At 35.5% G+C, this 19,887-nt stretch overlaps 1 protein-coding gene across 6 annotated transcripts in view; it reads left to right on the plus strand.

Moving 5' to 3' along the window:
• Positions 1 to 19,887, plus strand: part of KIF4A (kinesin family member 4A) — a 121,361-nt gene that overhangs the window by 86,189 nt on the left and 15,285 nt on the right. For all 6 annotated transcript variants that reach the window (XR_011535851.1, XM_070603898.1, XM_070603903.1 and 3 more), the window contains exons 16-22: positions 539 to 642; positions 1,877 to 2,021; positions 2,707 to 2,817; positions 9,658 to 9,741; positions 10,273 to 10,389; positions 16,557 to 16,712; positions 16,837 to 16,937. Coding sequence is in view for 5 of the 6 variants with exons in the window: in XM_070603898.1 (XP_070459999.1) it covers positions 539 to 642; positions 1,877 to 2,021; positions 2,707 to 2,817; positions 9,658 to 9,741; positions 10,273 to 10,389; positions 16,557 to 16,712; positions 16,837 to 16,937 (818 nt within the window). In the remaining variant the exon portion in view is untranslated. The remainder of the gene's footprint in view (positions 1 to 538; positions 643 to 1,876; positions 2,022 to 2,706; positions 2,818 to 9,657; positions 9,742 to 10,272; positions 10,390 to 16,556; positions 16,713 to 16,836; positions 16,938 to 19,887) is intronic.

Raw genomic sequence — 19,887 nt, forward strand, 5'->3', positions numbered from 1 at the left:
GGTTTTTACCAGAGTTCGTTCTTGTAGGCATTCTCTGCCTAGCATGTACCAAAATTCTAGACTCCCAGAAGGAAAGCATGTGATTAGGATAAATCATATTTTTTGTGCAGTTTAGGCATAATGAGCCACTCTTATCAGTTAGGGAATGGTGAGAACCCTACCAGAATTCAGGTTCCCAGACATGAGCCAAGGGCCAGCCTTGCAAGCAGACCTTTTGAAGGATGGCAGTCTCAGGCTTGCTGTATTAATATCTCTTTTCTGCACAGAAACTGAGGCTAAAAGAGATGTAGTGACTTTCCTTAAGATATTTAGATAATAAGCACTGGACTCAAAGTTCAAACCCAGGCCTTTGGATTCCAAGTCCATACTTTTCCCTCTATATGACTTTTATCTCCATCAAATCAAGTACAAATATTTTTTAGTGTACAGTTGAAGTGGTCATATTGAATACGTAGTTCCCTAAGTTGTGGAATGTTGAAGTGATTTTCTTCCTATGCCTTGTAATACTTTCTTTCTCTCTGACCTATAATGTTTCTAGGATAACATAAAAAATCTAGAATTGGAAGTAATCAATCTGCAAAAGGAAAAGGAAGAATTGGTTCTTGAACTTCAGACAACAAAGAAGGATATCAACCAAGCCAAGTAAGAATAAAGTCAATAAATATTATTTCAAGTCCTTATAAATGTGTGAGGAGCTGTAGAGGAAATAGAGAAGTAAAAGAGCCATTTCCTGTTCCTACAGAATTTAAACCTAGGTTTGGAGAGGAGACCTAAACAAAAGAAAAGTTAGATAATTGAGATTTTAAATATTATCTCATGATGATAGTAAAAGAATGCTATAACACAGTATGTGATTAGTGGCCAAATAAATTTCTTAGGCAGTAATTGCTTTAAGAGTTCAGAGACAGGAGATATCAGTTCAGGCTGGCATGATCAAGGAAGGCTTTATAAGAAGTTAGCATTTGAGCTGGAGTTTGAAAGAATATCAGACCTACCAGACAGCAACAGTTTCTTTGTCCCTGCACTGATGATAAATTAGCTTGTGAATAGAATTAATGTCCAGGCTAGTATTGAAAAATCAATCTAGCCATCCCTTACTTAAGAATAAAATCAAGAGATGAGGCTGGCTCCATGGCCGACTGGTTAAGTTCACGCGCTCTGCTGCAGCGGCCCAGGGTTCGGATCCTGGGCGTGGACATGGCACCGCTCGTCAGGCCATGTTGAGGCGGCGTCCCACATCCCACAACTAGAAGGACCTGCAACTAAGATATACAACTATGTACAGGGGGCTTTTGGGGAGATAAAGCAGGAAAAAAAACCAAAAAAAGGTTGGCAACAGTTTTTAACCCAGGTGCCAATCTTAAAAAAAAAAAAAGAAGAAGAAATCCAAGAGAGATAACCAGAATATCCTTCTTTCCCTCAGACCTCTGCCTTATTGTCTATTCAACCTTCTTTTTACTCAGTGACTGTTATGTCTCTCTATTAAGTCTAAAGTTCATGTTCTTAAAAGTTATGCTGAATGTTTACTTTCTATCTCAGACTTGTGTAACAATCATCAGAATTATTCCTTACAGCTAAAATGATGTGAAATGCCTTCAAAGAACCATCCTTTTAACACAGAGTGTTAGGGGAGTGGTATATTGAGGCAATTGTATTGTTTTATACTCAAAAACTTTGTTGTTTTCCTCTTTGTATTCAACTCCCATTTTTGAGACAGTTTTGGTTGTTTGGGCGGTATTCATTATTTAAAGATGGCTATGTGACTGGTCACCTTCTTTATAAGTATCAGGGTTGTGAACCTGGGAATCTAATATCATGTCTTTTGAAGTCAGGCTTTGCTGCTGCTGGTCTTCATTCCTATAGCATCTGTTTTTAGGTTAAGTGAGCGCCGCCGCAAACGTCTTCAGGAGCTAGAGGGTCAAATAGCTGATCTGAAGAAGAAACTGCATGAACAGTCCAAGCTTCTGAAGCTGAAAGAATCCACAGAGCATACAGTCTCCAAACTGAACCAGGAGATACAAGTAATAAACTCTTATCCTTGTGTTTACCCTATTGACACTTACAAGCATAGGTGTTCCATTTTGGATTACACTACAGAGGTGTTTTGTAGGACATTGTGCTAGTAGTCATCTAGAATATGAATAATAAAACCCTGCTTTGATATTCAGAGTTTAATTTTAGATTCTCAGAAACCAAAGGGCAAAGATACCTTAATGTTTAATGGTGATATCCTGACCACCTTCCATGATCGTGTGGAATAATTTTGTAAAGTAGTTGCAACATGACAGAGACCTAGAGAAAATTTTCACTTATTGAATGTTCAACTTCTGGCATGTGCAAAGTGGTGATTACAGGCCACTTGTACTGAAACCTTTAGAATACAGTCGTTGCTAGGTGGATTTGTCCTTGAGGCTTAGTAGAGATTTACTTGAAATTTCATTTATATACAGTCAATTTAGGGCTGAATTTAGCATATAGGTACATTTTTTCTTTTATTTCTTCAGAGTGTTCATTTGTGTATTCTATACTTAGAAACCCTGTGCAGGTATAGCAAGGAGTATTGCAAGCCTAATCAGAAAATCTTTTGGCAGCCCTCTCAGCTTAGCTCTGGGTTTTCTCTCTTCTTAGTGGTTAGTCTATCCATCTGCACATCAGTCTAGGATAAGTACAGATGACTAATACTTGTACTGGTTTTTGTTTTTACAGGTGATGAAAAACCAGCGGGTACAGTTAATGCGTCAGATGAAAGAGGATGCCGAGAAGTTCAGACAGTGGAAGCAACAAAAAGACAAAGAAGTAATCCAGTTAAAAGAACGAGTAAGTAACTATAACTTCTCAAAGGCCTACCTAATAAACCCTTCTCAGGGCTGACTAACATTAAAGCTTCTCTTCAAACAACTGGTGTCTCTAAAAATGTGACACATTCATGAATTTAACAGCTATTTATGAAACATCTGTTATGTGCAAGGTATTATCCACTAGATGCCATGGAAAACAGAAAGATAAATCATATGTGAGCTCTGTCCTTGAAGAATGTCTTGTCTAAAGGGGAAGGTGAGACATAAGCATGGTTTTCTCCAATACAAGGAATCAAGAGATCTGTGCTTTACAAATGGTCTAAAATACCAAAGTAATTAAGAAAAGGAAGCATACTTCCAGTTAGAGTGAAAAGATGATAGCTGAACGGGCCTTGAATAATAAGGAGGATTTTGATAGAGATAAGTGCAGGCATTCTAGATAGATGCAATAGCAGGAGCAAAGACACAGAGATGACAACTTTGTAGGTATATTCAAGGAATGGCAAATTCTCCAGGTTGGATGAAGGATAGTAGTAGAAGATTCCATTGTTAAGACAAGTTGAAACTGGATTGTTAAAGATCCAAGAAGTTTGAACTTTATTTTGTTAGCAGTGTAAAGATTTTTAAGGTTTTTGAGAAAAAAAGTGATGTCAGCAAACTACAGCTTAAGCAAGATGCATGTGGGAATAATATGTAGAACTGAAGTATTGAGAAACTGGAGGCCAGAATACAAGTTGGGAAGATATTGCATCATCCAGAAAGATAGTAAGGGCCTGACTTAGAGTAACAAGAATTAGAGTAGTAACTATGTTCTTGGAAAGGACAATGATTTGGGGAAATTCTAGAGTTGACCAGAATGTGATATGTTGTGTCAAGAAATAGGGAGAGAAGTACTTTCAGAATGGTGGCATGAGGAGCTTTGTGGACTCTCTTCCCAGCAAAAGAAGCACAACTGGTAAAATTTATAAAAACAAGCATTAAAAGTCTCTGGAAATTGTCCTAAGGGCATACAGCAAATAAACAATATTTCAAGGAAATCTACTAAATCTCAGTAAGAACAGCAAGAGTCTGTGGCATTTGAGCTACAACCAACTCCCTCACTTTTCCCCCTAGCTCCCTATCTATGGCTGTGGTTTCTTCTATTTCATCCCCCACAGCTCCATGTTTCTAAAGCTCTATTTCAGGCAAGAGCAGCCAAGAGGTCTGGGGATGCCTTCTTCCACCCAGCCCCCACGCATAGGGAGGAAGTTCTATCCCTGCTGCAGATGGCCAGGAATACTGGGACCTGATTAATCCAACCCATCTAATCATAAGATGTAGGTTCCATGTGAGGAGACGCAAGCCAGGAAAAATAGGATATACTGCCCTTGCCCAGCACCCTACTCATAGAACAGAGATGTCACTCAGAGAAATGGGCTGCTGTCCCCAACCCCAGTTCCTGAGCAGCGGTGCACAGGTTCTGGCTGGGGGAGAGGCAGGCCATAGGAGCTGCCATAGGAATTCAGCCCTCCCTAAGGGGACCAACTTTATTTGGGGACAGAGTTTGGGGAAGTTAAACCTAAAGATGCTGTCAAAAACGATGTAAATTTTGGTGGTGAGCAATTGAGAGGAGACCTGGTAGCTTGATGAGAAAAATAAGTGAAACAACAATAAAAATATTCAAAGATATAATGGCTGAAAACTTTCTAAATTTGATGAAAAAATAATCTACACATCCAAGAAGCTCAATGAACTCCAAGTAGGATAAATTCAAAGGCATCCATACCCAGACACATCATGTCAAAATGCTGAATGACAAAGACAAAAAAACTTGAAAGCAGCAAGAAAAGACAACTCATCACATACAAAGAAATCCCCCCAAAATTAACAGCTGAATTCTTATCAGAAACAATGGAGGCCAGAAGGCAGTGGGACAACATATTCAAAGTGCTAAAGAAAAATGCTATCAACCAAGAATCTTATAGACAGCTAAGTTTTCTTTCAGAAATAAAGACATTCCCAGATAAACAAAAGCTGAGTGAATTTGTTTTTAGCAGGCCTACCTTACAAGGAATACTAAAGAACTTAAGACTGAAAGCAAGGGATACCAGACAGTAATTTGAATTTGCACACACACACACACACACACACACAAACAAAACACAAAAACAAAGAGTGCCAGTAAAGGTATTATGTAGGTAATTCTAAAAGAGAGTGTAATTGCATATTTCTTCTCCTTTCTTCTCTTAACTGATTTAAAAAGGAATTATATAAACTAATATGTATATAATTGTATTGATGGGCCTATAACATATAGAAGTGTGATATATTTGACAATAACAGCACAAGGAGGTGGCTGGGAGCAAAGTTGTATTTGAGTAAGGAAATGATATCAGATGGTAACATGAATCTACAGGAAGAAATAACGAGAACCAGAAATGGTAAAATAAGAACAAATTCTATAAATATATATGTGTAAATATATATTTACTCTCCTATCATCTCAGCTTGTTTAAGGATGTAAATTATATAAAGTAATAATTATAATAATGTATTTTTGGATTACATATAATATACATAACAATAATAGCACACAAAAAGGGAAAGAACAGAGCTATATAGAAATAACATTGTTAGGGGCCGGCCCCATGGCACAGCAGTTAAGTGCGCATGTTCTGCTTTGGCAGCCCAGGGTTCGCCAGCTCAGATCCTGGGTGCGGACATGGCACAGCTTGGCAAGCCATGCTGTGGTAGGCATCCCACATATAAAGAAGAGAAAGATGGGCACAGATGTTAGCTCAGGGCCAGTCTTCCTCAGCAAAAAGAGGAGGACTGGCAGCAGTTAGCTCAGGGCTAATCTTCCTCAAAAAAAAAAAAAAAAAGAAAGAACATTTTTATATCTCACTAGGATTAAGTTAATATAAATCGGAAGGAGATTCAGATGTTTATTATAAGCACTAGAGCAATCATGAAGAAAATAACTCAAAAATATACTGAAATAATCATTAAAGGAATTAATATGCTACAAAATATTCATATTCCCTTAATGTAAAAGAAAGCAGTAAAGGAGAAATGAAGGAACAAAAATGACATAAGACGTAGAAAATGAAAAATAAACTTGAAAACATAAATCCAGCCATATTAATAATAACGTAATGTGAATGGATTAAACAATCTAATCAAAGGGTAGAGATTGTCAGGCTGGATTAAAAAGCCAAGATCTATAACAAGATATGCTGTCTATAGATGACACATAATGGATTCAAAAATACAAATAAGTTGAAAGTAAAAGAATGGAAATAGATCTACCATTCAAACATCAACCATAAAAGAGCTGAAGCGGCTATACAGACAAAACACACTTTAAAACACAAATGTTACTAGAAATAAAGAGGAACATTTTATAATGATAAAAGAGTCTATCCATCAAGAAGATGTAACAATTATAAAAAATATATGCACCCAACAACAGAGCCCCAAAATACATGAAGCAAACACAGAAATGAAGGGAGAAATAGACAAATCAACAATAATATTTGGACATTTCAATACCCCACTTTCAATGATGGATAGAAAAACTAGGCACAAGATGACCAAAGATAGCAAAGACTTCAACAATAGTATGAACTAACTATACCTTTAAAATTTAAAAGGATTGAAACAGAAAAAGTATATTTTCCAACCACATGAAATGAAATGAGAAATCAGGGGCTGGCCTGGTGGCACAGCAGTTAAGTATGCATGTTCCCGCTTCGATGGCCCGGGGTTCACCAGTTTGGATCCCAAGTGCGGACATGGCACCACTTGGCAAGCCATGCTGTGGTAGGCGTCCCACATATAAAGTAGAGGAAGATGGGCACGGATGTGAGCTTAGGGCCAGTCTTCCTCAGGGAAAAGGGGGGGATTGGCGGCAGATGTTAGCTCAGGGCTAATCTTCCTCAAAAAAAAATCAGTAACAGAAATTTGAGAAATTCACAAATATGAACAAATTAACACAGTCCTAATTAAATAATGGGTTACAGAAGAAATCATAAGGAAAATTTGAGATGAATAAAAACAAAGATACAGCATACCAAAACTTATGGGTTGCAGCTAAAGCAGTGTTTAGAGGGAAATTTATACTTCTGAATGCCTGTATTAAAAATGAATATATATCTCAAAGCAATAACCTAGGCTTCTACTTTCAAACACAAAAAAAGAAGACCTTAACCCAAAGCTAGCAGAAGGAAGGAAATATTAAAGGTTAGAGAGGGGGCCAGCCCCGTGGCTGAGTAGTTATGTTCACGTGCTCCACTTTGGCGGCCCAGGGTTTCGCCGGTTTGGATCCTGGGTGCAGACATGGCACTGCTCATTAGGCCATGCTCAGGCAGCATCCCACGTGCCACAACTAGAAGGACCCACAACTAAAAAATATACAACTATGTACTGGGCGGATTTGGGGAGAAAAAGCAGAAAAAGAAAAAAAGAAGATTGACAACAGTTGTTAGCTCGGGTGCCAATCTTTAAAAAGAATAAAAAAAGGTTAGAGAATAAATTAATGAAATGGAGACTAGAAAAACAATAGAGAAAAATCAATGAAACCAAAAGTTGGTCCTTTAAAATGATGACAAATACTGACAAACCTTTGGTAGGCCTAATAAGAAAAAAAGAGAAGATTCAAATTACTAAAATTAGGAGTGAAAGAGGGGACATCACTAGTAGTGATGAATCCTTTCCAAAGGAAATTAATCCTGATGATGAATCCTGAATCCTTTCAGAAGGAAAAGATTATAAGAGAATACTATGAACAACTGTATGCCAACAAATTAGATAGCCTAGATGAAATGCAAAAATTCTTGGGAAGATAAAAACTGCCAAAACTGACTCAAGAAGAAATAGAAAATCTTTACAGACCTATAACAAGAGATTAAGTTAGTAGTTTAAAACTTTCCAGAAAGAAAAGCCCAGGCCCAGATGGCTTCACTAGTGAGTTCTATCAGAACTTTAAAGAAGAAATAATACCAATTTTTCAGAAACTATTCCGAAAAACAGAAGCAGAGGGAACACTTCCCAACTCATTCTTTGAGGCCAGTATTTCCCTGATACCAAAACCATACAAAGACATCCCAAAAAAAGAAAACTATAGACCCATATCTCTTATGAATATAGGTGTGAACAATCTTCAACATAATACTGACAAACTGAATCCTAAAATGTATAAAACAATGATACAACATGACCAAGTAAGGTTCATCTGAAAAAATGCAAGCCTTCTTTAACATCTGAAAATCAATTAATGTAATACACTATATGAGTAAAATAAAGGGCAAGAACCACACGATCATCTCAATAGACACAGAAAAAGCATTTGAGAAAACCCAACTTACTTTCATGATAAAAACACACAATAAACTAGAAGTAGAAGGGAACTTCCTCAACCTGATAAAGGGCATTTATGAAAAACCTGCAGCTGACATCATACTTAATGGTGAGAGACAGAATACTGTCCCCCTAAGATCAGAAGCAAGACAAGAATATCTGCTCTCACAACTTCTATTCAACATTGTCCTGGAGGTTCTAGCCAGGGCACTTAGGCGAGAAAAATATATAAAAGGCATCCAGATTGGAAAGGAAGAAGCAAAACTATCTCTGTTAGCAGATGACATGATCTTGTATTTAGGAAACCCTACAGAATCTACTAAAAAACTATTAGAACTAATACATAAATTTAGCAAGGTTGCAGGATATAAGTTCAATGTATAAAAATCAGCTGTATTTCTATACACTAGCAACTAACAATTTGAAAATGAAATTAAACAATTCCATTTATAATAGCATCAATAAGAATAAAATACTTAGGAATAAACTTAAAACAAGTGTAAGACATATTAAAACCTTCAAAACGTCATTGAATTAGTTAAAGATCTAAATAAATGGAAAGATAACCTGTGTTCACGGATGGGAAGACTTAATATTCTTGAGATGGAATGCTCCCCAGATTGTTCTACAGATTCAATACAATCTCAATCAAAATTTCATCTGGCTTATTTGCAGAAATTCACTCGCTGATCCTAAAATTCATATAAAAATACAAGTGATCCCGAATAGTCATAACAATCTTGAAAGAGAAGACTGAATTTGGAGATGTCACATTTCCTGATTGCAGCACATCTATCACCTCCCATGGTTACCCCCCCTTTTTTTTAGTATAGTGAGAACACCTAAGATCTATTCTTTTCTCTTTTAGCATATTTCAAGTATACGATACAGTATTATTAATTATAGTCACTATGCTATATATAGATCAATTCCCAGAACTTATTCATCTTATAACTGAAAGTTTGTACCCTTTGACCAACCTTTCCCCATTTTCCACACTCCTCAGTCCCTGGTAACCACCATTCTACTCTCTGGTTCTTTGAGTTCGACTTCTTTAGATTCCACATATAAGTGAGATTATATGGTATTTTTATTTCTCAGTGTGGTTTATTTCACTTACCATAATGATCTCCAGGTTCACCCATTGTTGTCGCAAATGGCAGAATTTCCTTCTTGTTTATGGCTGAATAATATTCCGTTATAGAGAGAGAGAGAGAGATACACATGCCACATTTTCTTTATCCATGCATCTGTCAACAAACACTTAGGTTGTTTCCATATCTTGGTTATTGTGAATAATGCTGCAATGAGTATGGGAGTGAAGATATCTCTTCAAGATACTGACTTCGTTTCCTTTGGATATATACCCAGTAATGAGATTGCTGGCTTGTACAGTAGTTCTATTTTTAATGTTTTGAGGAAGCTCCATACTGTTTTCCATAATGACTGTATCATTGAAAGACTCTTTAGTTTTATTTTAGCTAGCTGAATAGCAATTAAAAGTCTGACATTTTCTTCTCAGGATCGTAAGAGGCAATATGAACTGCTCAAACTTGAAAGAAACTTCCAAAAACAGTCTAATGTACTCAGACGTAAAACTGAAGAGGTAAGACAATCTAATCTACTAGGTCAAGTGTATTGTCACCTTCAGGCTTAGATGCTGGCAAAGCAGTATCCCTTAAATGAGCCAGTGTCCTCAGAAACCAGGATACCAATCTTGACCAGCAATTCCTAAGTCTTGAACCCTGTATGTATGTCATGAACTGTGAGCAGATAAAAACCTGTTGAAAACGGTACTATTCAAATAAGGATTTTTTTTCCTAATTGAGCTTGCTTCTTTCCAAGAAAACATAGAGTAATATTGATATTGACATTTCCAGATACTTTCAGCCTGCAGTGCTTCCTTGAAATGTGTGCCTCCCCTAGGCTCTAAAGCAGTAACTGCTCACCGATATTATGTACATGGAGACTTGTACACTTGGTTCCAACAGGAACTCAAACCCATAGAATTGTTTATTTTTCTTTACTAGTATGATGGAAATACTAATATGCTAGAAAGAGTGTTCTTCTTTTTACCTTTTTTTTCCTTTTTACCTTTTAAGTTAATTTAACATTACTATGAGCCATTTTTATTTAGGCAGCAGCTGCCAACAAGCGTCTCAAGGATGCTCTCCAAAAACAACGGGAGGTTGCAGATAAGCGGAAGGAGGCTCAGAGCCGTGGGATGGAAGGCAGCACTGCAGCGCGAGTGAAGGTATGGACAGCTTGAACTGCCGTTTCTCTCATGTACATTGGAGAAGGGAACAAAGGGAAAAAGCTTTCTTTTTGTTTAGAAGTAAACACTGCAAAATCTGAAGTTCTACCTTGTTGCCTTATTTCCTAAAGATAGGAATATCTTTGAATGATTGTTAAAGACCAAGAGAACCCTTTCTATCCCTGCCCTGTTTAGGTTCAGTTAACTTTTTAACAGTTTTATTGAGGTATAATTTACTTACAATAAATTGTATGTGTTTAAAGTATACAATTTAATAAGTTTTGACACAGATATGCACCCATGAAATCATCACCACAATCAAGATAATGTCAATGTCCATCATGACCAAAACTTTTTTTGTACCCTTTTGTAATCCCTCCCTCCCCTCCGCAGTCCACCCCTCCACGCCCTGTCTCCAGGCAACCATTAATCTGCTTTCTGTCACTATAGATTTTTTTTTTGTTTTCTAGAATTTTGTAAAAATTGAATCATACAGTATATTTTTTTCTGGCTTTTATTCAGCATAATTATTTTGAGATTCATTCGTGTGGTTGTATGTATCAATACTTCTTTCCTTTTTATTACTGAGTGGCATCCCCATTGTATGGATATATCACAATTTGTTTATCCATTCACCTATTGATGGACATTTGTGTTCTTTCCAGTTTTGGGCTATTACAAATATTGTACTGAACATTTGTGTACAAGTCTTTGTATGGATATGTGTTTTTATCTCTTTGGTGTATAACCTATGAGTGGAATCGCTGGCTCATGTGATAGGTCTATGTTTTAAATTTTAAGCAACTGCCAAATTGTTTTCCAAAGTGGTTGTACTATTTTACATTCCTGCTAGCGATGAATGAGGGTTCTCGTTGCTGTACATTCTCACCAATACTTATGGTCCATCTTTTGAATTTTAGCTATTCTAGTGGATAGGTAATGGTGCCTCATTGTGGTTTTAGTTTTTATTTTCTTAATGACCAAGGATAATGAGCATCTTTTCATGTGTTTATTTGCCATATGTTTGTCTTGTGAAATATCTTTTCAAATCTTTTCCCAATTTTTCAATTGGGTTGTCTTTTTTCTTACTTTTGAGTTAGAATTCATTATATATTCTAGATATATGTAACAAAGGCCTTCTATGTTCTATAAATATTTTCTCCCAGGCTGTGGCTTGCCTTTTTGTTTTGTAACAGTGTCTTTTGAAGAGCAAGCAAAGCTTTTTAATTTTGATGCCATCCAATTTACTGACATTTTTTCTTTTATACTTCATGGTTTTTATGTCCTATTTAAGAAATCTTTGCCAAATCCAAGGCCACTAAGATTTCCCACTCAGTTTTCTTCTAGAAGTTATATATTTTTAAGCTTTTGGTCTATATAGTTTACATTTTGGTCTATGATTCATTTTGACTTGACACCTTTGTCAAAATCAATTGTCCATGAGTTGATTTCTAGATTCTATTCCATTGATCTACGTGTCTGTCTTTATGCCAGTACCAAAATGTTTTGATTACGCTAGTTTTATAATAAGTTCTGAAATCGGGTAGTATAAGTCCTCCAAAGTTGTTATTTGTTTTTAAAATTTTGAGGGAAAACTAGCTCCTTTGCATTTCCATATAAATTTTAGAATCAGCTTATCAATTTCTATAAAGCGTCTGCTGGGAGTTTGATTAGGATTGCATAGAATCTATAGATAAATTTAAGGAGAATTTACATCTTAACAATATAGAGTCTTTATATCCATGAACACAGGACATCTCTCCATTTATTTAAGTCTTTAATTTCTCTCAGCAGTGTTTTAGTTTTCAGTGTACAGATGTTGCACATCTTTTGTCAAGTATACCCTAAGTATTTCATATTTTTATGATATTGGAATTTTTAAAGTTTCAATTTCTAACTCCTTGGACATAGCTGTTGGTTCTTGTAGGTTTTTTGTAGAGTCCTTCGGATTTTCTACACAGACAATCATGCCATCTGCAAATAGGGACAATTTTATTTATTCTTACCTGCTGTGTATGCCTTTTTTTTTTTGGCTTTGTCTTGCCTTATTGCACTTGCTAGAACCTCCAGTAAAATATTGAATAGGATAGATGAAAGGGGACATTCTTGCTTTGTTCCCAATCTTAGGGAGAAAGCATTCAGTCTTTCACCATTTAAGTGTGATATTAGCTGTAGTTTTTTGGTATATGTCCTTTATCAGGTTGAAGAACTTCCTGTCTATTCTTAGTTTGCCGAAAGTTTTTATCATGAATGGATGTTGAGTTTTTTCAAAAGTTTTTTCTGAATCCTATTGAGATGATCTTATGGTTGGTTTGTTTTTACTCTGTTAGTATGGCAAATGACATTGGTTTTTTCAATTTATCTTTTAAGGCATAACTGATATACAGTAAGATTTACCCTTTTTAGCGTACAGTTGTGTGAGTTTTGACAAACACATACAGTTGTATAACTACCACTAAAATCAAGATATAGAATAGTTCCATTATCCCCTCAAATTCACCTATACCCCTTATAGTCAACTCCTCCCACATCCCTGGCCCTTGGCAAACACTGATCTATATTCTGTCATTATTGTTTTCCCTTTGCATCACTGTCATATAAATATAAACATAAAGTATGGCTTCTTTCACTTAGCATAATGCATTTGAGATTCATCCATGTTGTTGCCTGTATTGATAGTTTGTACTTTTTTTTTTTTTTTGCTGAGTGGTATTTCATTATATGGGTGTCCCACAGTTTGTTTATCTATTCACCTTAATAAAGGCTATTTGGGGGCTTTTTTTCTAGTTTCTGTGTAAACATAGGTAATCATTTCACTTGGGTAAATACCTAGGAGTGGGATTGCTGAATCATATAGTAAATGTGTGTTTAACTTTATAAGAAACTGCCAAATTATTTATCTAGTTGTTCATTGCTGGTATATAGAAATACAATTGATTTTTATATGTTAACTTTTATCTTCTGACTTTATTAGTCTAGTAGCTATTTTGTAGGTTCTTTGGGTTTTCTACATAGACAATCATGCCATGTGTAAATAGTTTTACTTCTTCCTTTTTAATCTGTGTCTTATTTCTTTTACTTGACCTATTACATTGGCTAGGACCTTCAGGATGATGTTGAATAGGAGTGGTGACAGTAGAAACCCTTCTGTTCTCCTGATCTCAGGAGCAAAGCATTCAGTCTTTCACCATTAAATATAATGTTAGCTATAGGTTTTTCATAGATGCCTTTTATCAGCTTGAGGAAGTTCTTATCCTCAGTTTGCTGTAAGTTTTTATTCTGAGTGGGTATAAATTTTGTCAAATACTTTTTTTGTCTCTAGTTTGTTGATTGGGTGAATTACTTTGATGTTCAAATGTGTTCAAATTGCGTTCCTTGGATAAACTCCACTGGTTGTGATTTATCATGCTTTTGTGTATTGTTGAGTTCAAAAATACATAAAATGCTGCTAAAATCAAAATTTTGTGTAAAATTTTGCATCTGTGTTCATAAGGGATATTGGTCTGTTTTCTTATAATGTCTTCATCTGGTTTTGGTATCAGGTAATGCTGGCCTCTTACAATAAGTTGGGAAGTATTCCTTCCTCTTCACTTGTCTGGAAGAGTTTATATAGAATTAATATTGTTTCTTCCTTAACAGTTTGGTATAATTCACAAGTTAAGCCCTCTGGCCCTGAAACATTTTTGTGTTCGTTTTTGCTTTTGGAGTCGGAGGGAGGGTTAACTAAAGATACAGATAACTAAGATAAAGATAACTAAAGATAAAGAGGGGTTTTTTAAAGATACAGAGTTGTTCAGGTTATATATTTATTCTTGAGTGAACTTTGGTAGTTTATGTGTTTCAGGGATCTTTGTCTGTTTCATCAGAGTTGTCAAATTTATTGGCATGAAATTATTCATAATATTCCCTTATTATCCTTCTAATGTCTGTAAAAGCTATAGTAATGTCATTTATCTCATTCCTGTTATTGGTAATTTTGTATCTTTTCTCCTTTTTCCTGGTCAGTTTGGCTAGAGGTTTATCAAAGAACTAAATCATTCTTACAAATGGTTAAAATGGTAAATTTTATATTATGTATATTTTACCACACTAAAAAAATACCCAAAAGACAGTAGCTCATTAACTTCCAATCCAATCTTTATCATTTTCTTACTTCTGCTTTGGATTTAACTATTATTTTTAGTTTCTTACAGTAAAAGCTGAGGTCATTGATTTGAGTTCTTTCTTCTTTTCTAATATAGGCATTTAGTGCTATAAATTTCTCCTTTTGTACTCCTTTAATGACATCCCACAAATTTTGATAGTTGTGTTTTTATTTTCATTCAGTTCAAAACATATTCCAATTTCCCTGTTGATTTCTTCTTTAACCCATAGGTTATTTAGAAGCATGTTATTTAGTTTCCAAATATTGGGAGGTTTTCCAGATATCTTTCTGTTATGATTTCTAATTTAATTCTGTTGTGGTTAGAGAACATACTTTGTATGACTTGAATCCTTTTGAATTTATTGAAACTTATTATGACTTAGAATATGTTCAATCTTGGCAAATGTTCTATGTGTACTTGAGAAGAATTTGTATTCTGCTGTTGTTGGATAGGCTATACTATAAATATCAATCATGTTGATTTGATTGATTATGCTGTTCATTTCTACTGTATCCTTGCTGATTTTCTGCCTACTTGTTCTATCAGTTATTGAGAGATGGGTATTGAAATCTCCAACTAGAATTATGGATTTCTCTTTTTCTCCTGGTAGTTCTGTGTGTTTTTTGCTTCATGTATTTTGAAGCTCTGTTATTAGGGACATAAACATTTAGGATTAATTTGTCCCTTCATTATTATGAAATTATCTTTTTTTATCCCTGGTAATATTCTTTGTTCTGAAATCTACTTTTTCTGATAATAATATAGCCCCTCCATCTTTCTTGTGATTAATCTTAGCATGGTATATATTTTTTTAATCCTTTTAGTATTAACCTATTTATGCCTTCATTTTTAAAGTTTATCTCTTGTAGGCAGCATGTAGTTGGGTCTAGTTTGTATCTTTTCTTTTAGAAGATTGGCCCTGAGCTAACATCTGTTGCCAATCTTCCTCTTTTTTTTTCTCCCCAAAGTCCCAGTACATAGTTGTATATCCTAATTGTAGGTCATTCTTGTTCTTCTATGTGGGATGCCACCATGGCATGGCTTGATGAGTTGTGTAGGTCTGCACCCAGGATGCAAACCGGTGAACCCTGGGCCACCGAAGCGAGCACACAAACTTAACTACTCAGCCATGGGGCTGGCCCCAGCTCTAGCTTTTTAAATCCAATCTGACAATCTCTGCATTTTAATTGAGGTATTTAAACCATTTACATTTAATGTGATTATTGATATGGATAGGATTGAATCTATCATCTTGCTATTTGTTTTCTATTTGTCCCATCTGTTTTTTCCCTTTTTCCTTGTTCTCTGGCTTCTTTTGGATCAATTGAATATTTTTATAATTCCACATTATCTCCTTTGTTGGTTTATATATGATTTTGTTTCATGTATTTCTGTGCTTTGTTATTAGGAACAAACATTAAGGATTTTATGTTCTCTTGAATAGTTGACTTTTTACCATTATGAAATGATCTTTTTTATCCTTGGTAATATTCTTTGATGTGAATTCTACATTCTCTGGTATTAATATATCCACTCCAGCTTTCTTTTGATTACTTTCAGCATAGTATGTCTTTATCCAAAGTGAACATGTTCTCAGGGATGGTTACTTTTTTAAAAACTGAATTTGGTTAATTTTGTTTACTTAAAAAAATTATATTCATCTACTTTAGAGATTAAGAATGAATATATATCTATTAAATAGAACAGATAATCAAAATATAGTTCAATTCTGTATCATGACTAGTTAAGGGGAAAAAATGGAGACGGTAAAGCCAGAGTACTTAGAAATGCTAGGATATCTGGAGATAGATTTTCTGCAGAAAGCCTCTTTCTTATGACCTTTTAGGATACTGCCATTAAAGGCTCTGAGAGAACTATTGGAATTTTTGGTGAGTATAGGCATGAATGGAAATCTCACTTTTAGTTACTTGGGCTCTGGTCTGAGTGAAACTAAGTCTGCAGCTGAATCTAGCCCATAGGCCAGCGATTCCTCATTCCTAACTCAACATCACTTATTTCTAGAATTGGCTTGGAAATGAAATTGAGGTTATGGTCAGTACTGAGGAAGCCAAACGCCATCTGAATGACCTTCTTGAAGATAGAAAGATCCTGGCTCAGGATGTGGCTCAACTCAAAGAAAAGATGGAATCTGGGGAGAATCCACCTCCTAAACTCAGGGTAAGTGCCCTTATGGAAATATGTTACCAATAATCAGACTCTGCACTCCCCAAAAACCCTCACTACTTTAGAGGTTACTTTTCTTTTAGTACTTCACCCTCATTCCCACTCTCCTTCTTTACAGAGGCGCACATTCTCACTTGCTGAACTGCGTGGTCAAGTTTCTGAGTCAGAGGACTCCATTACAAAGCAGATTGAAAGCCTAGAGACTGAAATGGAACTCAGGTGATGGGTCTAGCTCTAAGGCATTATAAAAATTTATGCGTGGAATCAAAATAGAACCTGTCAGTCTGGTGATTCAAAAGTTTGTTTTTCAAAAGTTTTGTGATGGTGTAGAAACAAGAGAAAGTAGTGATTTTTTGAACCATACACTTTACTAGACATGTTAGATACATTTTCTCTTTCAGTCCCTCCCTCTAAGGTATCATTATACCTTATGAGGTAAGTATCATTCTTCTCACTTTAGAGATCTAAACTGAAGTTCAGAGATCTTAAGAAATTTGCTAAAGGTTATAAGAGCTGAGATTCGAAATCCAGTCTATCTAATTCCAAAGCCCATGCTCTTTATGATGCACCACAATTTTTGATGTAATAGTATCTCTGAGGTGTAGAACTGACTAAAAGCAAAACTTTAGAAGAATCCAAGAAATGATAGCAGAAGAGCAATAACATAGAAGGAGGAGAACTTTAGAGATCATCAGCAAAGTAGATATAATGTGTAAGTAAAGTTATCATGAGCATTAAATGAGATTAGTAAGTAAAGTACATAACACAGTACTTGGCATAGTAGAAGTGCTTAATGAACGTTCTTCTCTTTCTCCCTTCCTGGCTCTAAGACCAGAAATTATGCTACACAGGCTTTGTAATCACTATTATTGTCTTTTAAGTAGCTATGAGATCTAGAAGGAACAGAACTTTGACAGAGATTTTATAGTGTCTTAGAACAATAGAATGTTATTGCCCAGAAGACCTTGGAGATCATTTAATTTGTTTTTAGCAACACACACTAGCAGTTTATCTTTGGATACATCTATAAGTCACTCAACATTTGAGTTTCTGCTTTGTGCTGTGCTGGATGCATTTGGGATATATAGAAAGAATAGATGATGTCTTGCTCTCAAGTGGAAATAGTATAACGACTCATGGTAGTGTGTTGGAATTATTTGTTAAAATTTCAGGAATGTGGTAAACCATTGATGGCTTACAATTGGTTATGGTGAAAGTATTTCACAGACAACTAGCAAAAGTTACACATCAGGTCTGGTTTTAAGTGCTGATGGTTAAACTTTTACCTGTACACCATTGTGCATAAGTAAATGATTACTCTAATGTAGGGCAGGTGCCACATAGAGGGCAATTACACAGAGGTGAGTTTAATCAAGGGAATTTTCCTAAAGTTGGTGAGACTTAGACTAAATTTTGAAATAGCTAAGGGACATGAATTGTCAGAGAAGACAAGAAAGAGCAAATGATAGATGACAACTCTGAAGTGTTCTGGCCCACCTCTTCCAAGAAGCCTTCCCTGACTCTTCATCCCTCACTAATCTTCCGCTTTAAACTCCTTCAGAACTTATAGTATTCAATCATGTGGTACAGATAATATATGTTATCTTTATATTTATTAATTGTTTTATGTTTATTAGTCTTGTCAATCTAGACAGATTGTAAGTTTGTTGAAGGAAAGGACTATATATTAGACCAAGGTACTCAAAGTGTGGTCCACAAACCCCTGGAGATCTCTGAGACCCTTTTCGGGAGTCTGAGCGATCAAAACTATTTTCATAATAATATTGAGATGTTATTTGCTATTTTTACTATGTCAATGTTTGCCATGATAATGGAAAAGCAACAGTGGACAAAACCTGCTGACACATTAGCATGAGTCAAAGCAGTGGCACCAGCCTATACTGGTGGTCATTATAGACTGCACCACCACACACTCTCAGTTTAAAAAAAAGTTAGTTTTACTTAAGAAAGTCTTTGATAGAGCAGTACAAATTGTCGATTTGATTAAATCTTGTCCCTTGAGTTCAGATCTTTCTAATATTCTGTGTGATGGAGCAGGAAGAGCACAGGAAGCACTCCTGCTGCCCGCCGCAGGGTGACGGCTGTCTCAAGGAAAAGCACTTGTGGCTTGTTGGAGGTGTGAGCTCAGCAGGCCTCTTTTCTCAGGGAACATTGCTTTTACTTGAAAGAACGACTGACAGACAAACTGTGGTTATTCAGACTCGGGTACCTGACAGACATTTGCTCAAAAATGAACAGAATGAGCCTGTCACTTCAGGGAAAACAACTGACAGTGTTTGTCACCAAAGATAAAATTTGAGCTTTCAAGCAAAATGTAGAATTTTGGAAAACTTGTATCTGCCGACGTGAGCTGGATAGTTTTTCTTAACTTTTCTGATGAGACCAGTAGTGATATTAACAATTGTGGGGTTTTTTATATTGTATAATGAAATGTGTTAACATTTGAAGGCTCTGCATGACTCAACATTGTTCAAATGACATTTTACAGAATCATGTATGGGTAAAAAAATCCATTTAGATTGCAAGATAGACCAATGGATTTTAATATGAGAGTCAGAAAAGTTTATGGATAATGGTTTCAGATTCTGCATTTCAACTAACTTAAGGAACTACCACTTGTTGGGTTTTGGTGTAGTCTCAAAGAAGATCCACAATTATCTGTAAAGGTTGTTAAAATGCTCCTCCTTGTCCAACTATATATCCTTGTGAGGCCAGACTGTCTTCATTTATGTCAACCAGAACATGTCACAAAAGATTGAATGCAGAGGGAGATGTGAGAATCCAGCTGTCTCCTACTAAACCAGCCATTACAAAGATTTGTAAAAATGCACAACAATCCCATCCTTCACACTAAATTATTTCTTGTTTTGGAAAATGTTATTTTTCATAAAATATGTTAATGTAGTATGATGGATTATTATTATATTTTTAAGTGAATAAGTACTTAATTTTTTTCTCAGCTTTACTTTCTAATACTATAAATAAATAAATATATATATATACAATATATAGGTATAACATATATGAACAGAGTTTCTTAGAGGTTCTCAATAATTTTTAAGAGTGTAAAGGGGTCCTGAGACCCAAAAATTTGAGAACTGCTATGTTAGGTTATTTTGGTACCCATCTTCTTTATAGTATCTCACAT

This window comes from Equus przewalskii, chromosome X (assembly GCF_037783145.1).
Source record: "Equus przewalskii isolate Varuska chromosome X, EquPr2, whole genome shotgun sequence".
NCBI lineage: Eukaryota > Metazoa > Chordata > Mammalia > Perissodactyla > Equidae > Equus > Equus przewalskii.